Source organism: Antedon mediterranea, chromosome 3, assembly GCF_964355755.1.
Source record: "Antedon mediterranea chromosome 3, ecAntMedi1.1, whole genome shotgun sequence".
Taxonomy (NCBI): Eukaryota; Metazoa; Echinodermata; class Crinoidea; order Comatulida; family Antedonidae; genus Antedon; species Antedon mediterranea.
In genome coordinates, this window is record NC_092672.1 from 31582432 (window position 1) to 31592752 (window position 10321).

The 10321-nt window shown below is 32.9% G+C and overlaps 1 protein-coding gene across 1 annotated transcript; it reads right to left on the bottom strand.

Moving 5' to 3' along the window:
• Window positions 1-3488: 3488 nt before the first annotated feature.
• Window positions 3489-4457, bottom strand: LOC140044300 (histamine H4 receptor-like). The gene has a single exon (XM_072088778.1). It carries the CDS (start codon window positions 4455-4457, stop codon window positions 3489-3491), a length of 969 nt encoding a protein of 322 aa, XP_071944879.1.
• Between the last annotated feature and the right edge of the window lie 5864 nt (window positions 4458-10321).

Consider the following 10321-nt stretch of genomic DNA (forward strand, 5'->3'; position numbering starts at 1 on the left):
ATTGGAAGTGAGCTTGCACAAACTAAATAAAAAGTAGTTTTAGTTGGAATAGATTCTAAAGGTAATGATAATCTGTTTAAACTACAGTACTTCGTTCAATGTTGTTCTATATAGGCCCTAAATTGCAATTCTCACAACTCAAATGTCATGTTTATTTAGTTGTATTTGCTTCCAATTTTAAGATTTTGCAACATAAATACAATTAACTTATAAGATAAGTTATTTGGAGTGATGTAAAATTTGTATCTACATACTACAAAAGAAGATTTTCAGAAAACTCCCAAATAGTGAAATTAAAATAATAATTTGCACCATAATTAAAACTTACGAATATCATATATAATAATAAGTTATTTGAATTGCATACTAAAAAATAAGATTATCAGAAAACTTCGATAGTGAAATTAAAAAAAAAAACACTACATGGTTCGATTTTAATATTGTGTTCGATAATTTTGAATAAACAATATACATTGTACTTACAGTGTATTAAATGCCACTATTCATCAGTCAGTGATGGAGTTCTAAGTTGTCCACACTGGTTGTCGCTACGATATTAAATTGAATAAAAGATGCATCGTATATTAATTATTATATACATACATTGTTAAACCAATCAAGTATAAAGTTACATTTTAATGGAAGTAATCATATCATTTATATTTTAATATATTCTATAATTAGGAGGGCGCGATACTAATTATTTTAAAATCAATCACTTACTTTCAAGTAGTCACTGTTGTTGATCGTGTTTTACAGTCATGTCCACACGTGTGTTGTCTGACCATTCTCTTACGTTATTTTCCTCACATTTCGCAAGAACATTTTCTCGTGTATTACTCGTGTCAAATGAATAAGATGCATGGCCTAACTTCAGCAAACTGCAGTTACCGGAGATTGTCAACTGTCAACTACATAGTCATACCAAACGGTGAAAAGCTTTTCTTTCCAAACTCGTTGTAACAAACTGCCACTTTTTATTATTTTTTACTATTTACTGAAGGCCGTCATTCTGTCCATAATCACATGAATACCCTACAAAACTGTTATCTGACAACCCTCAGCAAGCTAGTTTGTCGACATATTTTCTTCAAAATAAAAAGGCTTAACTTCTGCAAACTAATTTCCAAGTAGTTTGCCAATTGGTCTAAAGTTATTTGACAAACGAACATTGTTACAACCAAGCTTTAGGTGCTCGAGTTTACCATTATAGCCTAAACCTTAAGTCTTCCGAATAATATGTTCTTTCTGTGGATTTGGAACTATACCGTATTTTAAAACTTAGCTTGTTTTTTATTGCTACAATTTTTAAAAATGTTATTTAGAAATTGTATATACTTGTATATCTTTGTACTTTTTATAAAATCTAAAACTGTTGTGCAGTAGTTCTTACAGTCATGGCAAATTATACTGCGCATTTTTATATGTATTTTTGTGAACCAGAAAGAGCACATAAAGGTATTTCGGTTGTTTTTAATTTTGTAATATAACGATATACTTTTATAATTAAAATATTGACCTTTGTATCAGAATTCAAATAAGTTCACAAACTTGACCCAGAAAGTCCAGAGGAGAGTTTGTCCAGATGTTTTAATGACCATTTAGTTTATAATAGAATCCCTAAAGAAAACACTTAGCTTAATTTTGTGACTTTTCCCACCGTTAAATCAGGAGAGATTGACACTATTTAAGTACAGATTTGACAGTGTCATCCATCATAGAAATACCTTATTATACCGTTAATCACTTCTAACTAAACACCCCTGGATCAACTTAGGACCAATCGTTACCCTCACAGATTACGTAGTGACATATGCAAATGAACCGAAGCCAATATACCCCCAAGTTTCAGAAGGGCCCAGACACACACCTTACAGCCACTTCACGAAGCACACACCTTACAGCCACTTCACGGAGCACACACCTTACAGCCACCTCACGGAGCACACACCTCACATCCACTTCTTCAGAAGCAGACCTACACACTTCACACCTCACCGACAGCATCACTGATCCTCCGTTCCTTATCTATACTTACAGTATAGTTGTATATTGTACTGAAGTATTATACTGAATAAACAATATGTGTTACGACAATTAAGCGAGTAAGAGTCTTCATTAGTACCTCAACAAAACACTATATTACAATTTTAATCTTTAAAAAAAAAAAATTAAATAACAGAAGGACTAAATATTAAAATGTCTGAACCTAAAAGTGAACAAATTAACTACAGATTTATAGCCAAAATACCGACGTTAACATTAAAAAAAGAGAACCCAAGTTGGCAAAGAACAAATCAACAATTATCAGCTGCTAAAATCATCAATACTTTATTTACAACATATTTGTTTTGTTACACTAGCAGCATTGGGTAATAAAAAAACAAGATTATGAATGTAAATTGTAATTACCTTAACTTTATTTTCTTGTTGAGTTGATTAAAGAAACACTATTATTTTATTAAATGTAATAAATATGAATCCAAGATAACATTAATAGCAGATTCATAAACATTTTTTAAAATCCTATGTCAGTTAACAATAAGTTACGCAATTCAAAAACATGACACTGGTGAAAAAAAAATAATTCTTTATTTTCGTCTACTACTATTATGGCTAGAAATTGCAACATTTAATACTTTTTTTTCAGTACACAAGTCACATGACACAAGTCGTAATAACATATCTGTTGGCGCCGGTTTACATAATGCCAACTATCGGAAATATTAAAAAGAAAGCAAACAAGCAATTTACTTTATAATATAAGTTAGTGCAATTTTTATGTGGGAATGATAGCAATATTAATCGTCTCTGATAGATGATGATAGATTAACATAAGAAGACAATAACGTGTGTGGTATGTGTGTGAACAGACGTTAGAAATGTGTAAATATATAGTAAACGTGTCAATACAGTAAATTGACATTATTCATCAAACTCGATTCACACATAGGCCTACAACAGTAACAAATTGATACAATTAAATGTGTGAAAGCGTATCCGTGGTACTTAGATGTAAAATCTTGGACATTTATGTAAAGATTTGAAACCATTACATTACCATAGTATTAGAGTGTGATTGAAGCAGCTTACATAAAATGTAAAGCCCTAACTTCGGTTTTCATTTCTTATTGAGTTGATTAAAAGCATTAATTAATTTATGACGTAAACAAAATTACATTACCATAATGTACATTCAATTTTTATATAAATTGGCGCCTATGTTTTTTCATCGGTTTTCGGATTTTAAAAACTTTTTTGTGTTAAGGAAGCTGAAATAGTAATCTACGCATTCGTTGCCACTAAACTTGACATACTTTTATTAAAATATTGTTATGAAATTTATTAGGCACTTAATAAAATCAATGTCTATCACGTGTTCTTTATTTCTTACTTCTTCAAGCAACTACGTGATCTTTATGAGTTTTTCAACCTAAATCGTACATCAGTTGATAGCATCAAAATGTTAGTTAGTTTTTTTTCTGCATTTAGTTCCACTTGAAACATTTTAGACGAAGGATCTTGAAAAACACATTTCTGATTTTAAGATTCGTTAGTGCGTAAATTAATGGATTGATGGCAGAGTTACTCCACACGAGGTAGAGTAAAACCGCATAAACAATTTCATCTGGTGAGTAATCACTAACACTACTCAAAAAAAGCACAGTACAGTAAGGTGTCCAGCAGATGATAAAGGCACAAAGTAAAACAGCAAGAGTTACTGCAGCCTTTCGATGTCGTCTCATTGAAGAAGACATTTCTGTATTTACGTTCCATTGGGTAGAAAATGCAATGATTGGATTTGTACGCGTACGATGACGTATCTCTTTAAATACATAGCTATTCAAATATATTATAATTGTTAACGGTGTCACAAAATAAACGAATAAATTTACCAAACTGTAAGATGTACTTTCTTTCAATTCTTTACCGCACTCTTCTTTTGAGTAGTCAATTGTTTGTTCTCCTCTGAATTTCTCCCAGAATAAAATTGAAAGTGTGTAAAATGGTATGAGAATAGCCCACGAGACAAGAATCATTACGGTAACTCGTTTTGTAGTCTGAAATTGACGGTATTTTAACTTCATTTTTAACATCCAGTACCGATCCAAACTGATTAAAATAATACCACAAACAGAAACACCGCATGCCGTGTAGTCAATGATCAACCACATCTTACAGACGCCTTCGCCGAATGGCCAATAACCAAACATATTCAAAAGTGTGAAAGGCGGGAACGAGAAAGCACCAACGAAAAAGTCCGCTAGAGAAAGATTCAAGATGAACAAATTTGCTGGCTTCAAACGAAGCGATGTTTCGGTGATAAAAGCAAGAATGACGAGACTGTTTCCAAACACGGTCACTACGCACATAATCCAGCATATGATGATTCCGCCGGATACAGTCAAAGTATCGTCAGTTTCATTTACGACATAGTTGTCGCTAGGCGATTCCATATTGGAAGTGAGCTTGCACAAACTAAATAAAAAGTAGTTTTAGTTGGAATAGATTCTAAAGGTAATGATAATCTGTTTAAACTACAGTAGGCCTACTTCGTTCAATGTTGTTCTATATAGGCCCTAAATTGCAATTCTCACAACTCAAATGTCATATTTACTTAGTTTTATTTGCTTCCAATTTTAAGATTGTTCAACATAAATACAATTAACTTATAAGATAAGTTATTTGGAGTGATGTTACATTTGTATACACACACTACAAAATAAGATTATCAGAAAACTCCAAAATGGAGCAATTAAAATAGTAATTTGCACCATAATTTACAAATATAATATATAATAATAAGTTATTTGAAGTGCATAACTAAAAAATAAGATTATCTTAAAACTTCGATAGTGAAATTAAAAAAAACACTGCATGGTTCCGATTTATATATTGTTTTCGATAATTTTTGAATAAACAATATACATTGTACCAGGTCCCTGATTGTACTTACAGTGTATTAAATGCCACTATTCATCAGTCTGTGATGGAGTTCTTGTTATCACTGGTTGTCGCTACGTTATTAAATGAATAAAAGATGCATCGTATATTAATTATTATATACATACATTGTTAGACCAATCATGTATAAAGTCACAAATTTAATCGAAGTAATCATATAATTTATATTTTAATATATTCTATAATTAGGAAGGCACGATACTAATTATTTTAAAATCAATTACGTACTTTCAGGTTTTCTCAATAAGCAGTTTATTTTTACTGTTTGATCGTGTTTTACACACATGTCCACGTGTGTTTTCTGACCCATTCTCTTACACCAAATATTTTCCTCACATTTCGCACGACATTTCCTCGTGTACTACTTGTGTCAAAGGAATACGATCCATGGCCTAACTTCAGCAAACTGCAGTTACCGAAGATTTTCAACTAGTCATACCACACGGTGAAAATCTTTTCTTTCGGAGTACCTATACTAGCAAACGGCCACTGTTTAATTTAAACAGGCTATTTACTGATTTCCATAATCACATAAATCCAAAGACTGCTATTTTATTCTCTGAATTGACAACACCCCGCAAACTAGTTTGTCGGCATACTTTCTTCCAACTAAAAATGCCTAACTTCTGCAAACTAGTTTACAAGCAGTTTGTCAATTGGTCTACATTGGAAAACATTGGAAAATTTATCTTGACACATCGGAGTTTGCTGAAATTCGCAAACTAAAGTATTTTGGCAAACTTTAGAAACAATGTTCAAGCTAAGTTCTAGGTGCTGGTGCTTGAGAGACTGTTCGACCGCAGAAGTGCACTTTGTAAAAAGGTAAATGACTCTCAAAACAAATTCAATTCACATTTTTTCAGCAATATAAATATTTACATTACAAGGATTTTACAGTAATTGTCTGTAGTCGTAAAACCCTTTAAGAAAAAAGACCCAAATATTATCAAAAATAAAAAAACATGAAAAAAAGGTTTTAAAGATACAAGTTTTAAACAGAAATAAGCAAAAGTGTAAATACAATATAATACAAAACGAACGAATTACTACGTGTATACACTCACACATGCACGCACACCACGCATTTTAAGATTCGTATATGCGTAAAGGAATGGATTGATGACAGAGTTGCTGAACAAGAGGTAGAGTACAACCCGAAAAACAGTGTAGTCTGGTGTGTGATTACTAACTATACGCCAAATAACTACAACATAGTAAGGAGTCCAGCAGACGAAGAAAGCAGAAACTAAAGTCGCAAGAGTCACTGCCGATTTGCGATATCTTCTCATTGAAGAAATTGCTGTATTTACGTTTCATGGCGTAGAAAATGTAGTGATTGATAATGGAGTTGTACGCGTACGATGACGTATCTCTTTAAATACAGCGCAATTCAAATATATTATCATGGTTAACGGTATTAACAAGTAAACTAATACATTTACGAATTTGTAAGCCGTACTTTGTGCCGATTTGCACTCTTCTAAATATCCATTATGTTGTACACCTCTGAATTTCTTCCAGAATAAAATTGGAATTGTGTAAAATGGTAAGATATCAACCCACGAAAATAGAATCATGACAGTAACTTGTTTTGTATTTCAAGTTTTATTTCAACAGTTTTAGCATCCAGTACCGATTCGAACTGATTAGTAATAGCATAATGATAAAGTAATACCACAAACAGAAACAGCACATGCCGTGTAGTCAATGATCAACCACATCTTACAGAAGCCTTCACCAAATGGCCAATTACCAAACATTAGCCACAGAGTGAACAGCGGGAAAGAGAAAGCGCCGATGAAAAGGTCAGCAACAGAAAGATTCAAGATGAACAAATGTACTGGATTCGACGGAAGAGATTTTTCGGTAATGAAAGCAAGAATGACGAGACTGTTTCCTAATACGGTTACTACGGAAAGAATCCAAGTTATTACGACTCTGCCGGACACAGTCAAAGTATCGTCAGTTTGATTTTCGTCATAATCGGACAATTCCATAATTGCTGTAAAGTGAACATACACACGTCACTGAAACTATAAAACAGTAGCAGTAGAGAATTAATTTTAATGTTAACTAAGATAAGGTGTTTTTCTGGCAAAGTGTTTGTTTGTTTATGATTTTATAATTCATTTACATTATGATTTGCCAACAACTCAAATGTAATACTGTAATCTGTGATAATAATATTCAATTTTAAGATAGTAATTTGCAAAAGTAATAAAATACTAAAATTACTTACATTTTTTTCCGATTTTGATATTGTTTGCGATACTGTTGACAACAATACAATTGTACTTACTTGTCACGGCGTATGTATTATAAATCTCCTGAGTTCTTGTAATGCACATTGTACTTACTTGTCACGGCGTATGTATTATAAATCTCCTGAGTTCTTGTAATGCACATTGTACTTACTTGTCACGGCGTATGTATTATAAATCTTCTGAGTTCTTGTAATGCACATTGTACTTACTTGTCACGGCGTATCTATTATAAATCTCCTGAGTTCTTGTAATGCACATTGTACTTACTTGTCACGGCGTGTGTATTATAAATCTGCTGAGTTCTTGTAATTAAAATTGTACTTACTTGTCACGGCGTATCTATTATAAATCTCCTCAGTTCTTGTAATACACATTGTACTTACTTGTCACGGCGTATCTATTATAAATCTCCTGAGTTCTTGTAATGCACATTGTACTTACTTGTCACGGCGTATCTATTATAAATCTCCTGAGTTCTTGTAATACACATTGTACTTACTAGTCACGGCGTATCTATTATAAATCTCCTGAGTTCTTGTAATGCACATTGTACTTACCTGTCACGGCGTATCTATTATAAATCCCCTGAGTTCTTGTAATACACATTGTACTTACTTGTCACGGCGTATGTATTATAAATCTCCTGAGTTCTTGTAATACACATTGTACTTACTTGTCACGGCGTATGTATTATAAATCTCCTGAGTTCTTTTAATACACATTGTACTTACTTGTCACGGCGTATCTATTTTAATCTCCTGAGTTCTTGTAATACACATTGTACTTACTTGTCACGGCGTATCTATTATAAATCCCCTGAGTTCTTGTAATACACATTGTACTTACTTGTCACGGCGTATGTATTATAAATCTCCTGAGTTCTTGTAATACACATTGTACTTACTTGTCACGGCGTATCTATTATAAATCCCCTGAGTTCTTGTAATACACATTGTACTTACTTGTCACGGCGTATGTATTATAAATCTCCTGAGTTCTTTTAATACACATTGTACTTACTTGTCACGGCGTATCTATTATAAATCTCCTGAGTTCTTGTAATACACATTGTACTTACTTGTCACGGCGTATCTATTATAAATCTCATGAGTTCTTGTAATACACATTGTACTTACTTGTCACGGCTTATCTACTATAAATCTCATGAGTTCTTGTAATACACATTGTACTTACTTGTCACGGCGTATCTATTATAAATCTCATGAGTTCTTGTAATGCACATTGTACTTACTTGTCACGGCGTATCTATTATAAATCTCATGAGTTCTTGTAATACACATTGTACTTACTTGTCACGGCGTATGTATTATAAATCTCCTGAGTTCTTGTAATGCACATTGTACTTACTTGTCATCGGCGTATCTATTATAAATCTCCTGAGTTCTTGTAATGCACATTGTACTTACTTGTCACGGCGTATCTATTATAAATCTCCTGAGTTCTTGTAATACACATTGTACTTGTCACGGCGTATGTATTATAAATCTCCTGAGTTCTTGTAATGCACATTGTACTTACTTGTCACGGCGTATCTATTATAAATCTCCTGAGTTCTTGTAATACACATTGTACTTACTTGTCACGGCGTATCTATTATAAATCTCCTGAGTTCTTGTAATGCACATTGTACTTACTTTTCACGGCGTATGTATTATAAATCTCATGAGTTCTTGTAATACACATTGTACTTACTTGTCACGGCGTATCTACTATAAATCTCATGAGTTCTTGTAATACACATTGTACTTACTTGTCACGGCGTATCTATTATAAATCTCCTGAGTTCTTGTAATGCACATTGTACTTACTTGTCACGGTGTATGTATTATAAATCTCCTGAGTTCTTGTAATACACATTGTACTTACTTGTCACGGCGTATGTATTATAAATCTCCTGAGTTCTTGTAATACACATTGTACTTACTTGTCACGGCGTATGTATTATAAATCTCCTGAGTTCTTGTAATGCACATTGTACTTACTTGTCACGGCGTATCTATTATAAATCTCCTGAGTTCTTGTAATGCACATTGTACTTACTTGTCACGGCGTATGTATTATAAATCTCCTGAGTTCTTGTAATACACATTGTACTTACTTGTCACGGCGTATGTATTATAAATCTCCTGAGTTCTTGTAATACACATTGTACTTACTTGTCACGGCGTATCTATTATAAATCTCCTGAGTTCTTGTAATGCACATTGTACTTACTTGTCACGGCGTATGTATTATAAATCTCCTGAGTTCTTGTAATACACATTGTACTTACTTGTCACGGCGTATCTATTATAAATCTCCTGAGTTCTTGTAATGCACATTGTACTTACTTTTCACGGCGTATGTATTATAAATCTCATGAGTTCTTGTAATACACATTGTACTTACTTGTCACGGCGTATCTACTATAAATCTCAGGAGTTCTTGTAATACACATTGTACTTACTTGTCACGGCGTATCTATTATAAATCTCCTGAGTTCTTGTAATGCACATTGTACTTACTTGTCACGGTGTATGTATTATAAATCTCCTGAGTTCTTGTAATACACATTGTACTTACTTGTCACGGCGTATGTATTATAAATCTCCTGAGTTCTTGTAATACACATTGTACTTACTTGTCACGGCGTATGTATTATAAATCTCCTGAGTTCTTGTAATGCACATTGTACTTACTTGTCACGGCGTATCTATTATAAATCTCCTGAGTTCTTGTAATGCACATTGTACTTACTTGTCACGGCGTATGTATTATAAATCTCCTGAGTTCTTGTAATACACATTGTACTTACTTGTCACGGCGTATGTATTATAAATCTCCTGAGTTCTTGTAATACACATTGTACTTACTTGTCACGGCGTATCTATTATAAATCTTCTGAGTTCTTGTAATACACATTGTACTTACTTGTCACGGCGTATCTATTATAAATCTCATGAGTTCTTGTAATACACATTGTACTTACTTGTCACGGCGTATCTATTATAAATCTTCTGAGTTCTTGTAATACACATTGTACTTACTTGTCACGGCGTATCTATTATAAATCTCCTGAGTTCTTGTAATAC

What these genes read in the sequence shown, in the direction of transcription:
- LOC140044300 (XM_072088778.1), bottom strand. Translation starts at nt 4,457, where the DNA reads ATGGAATCGCCTAGCGACAACTATGTCGTAAATGAAACTGACGATACT.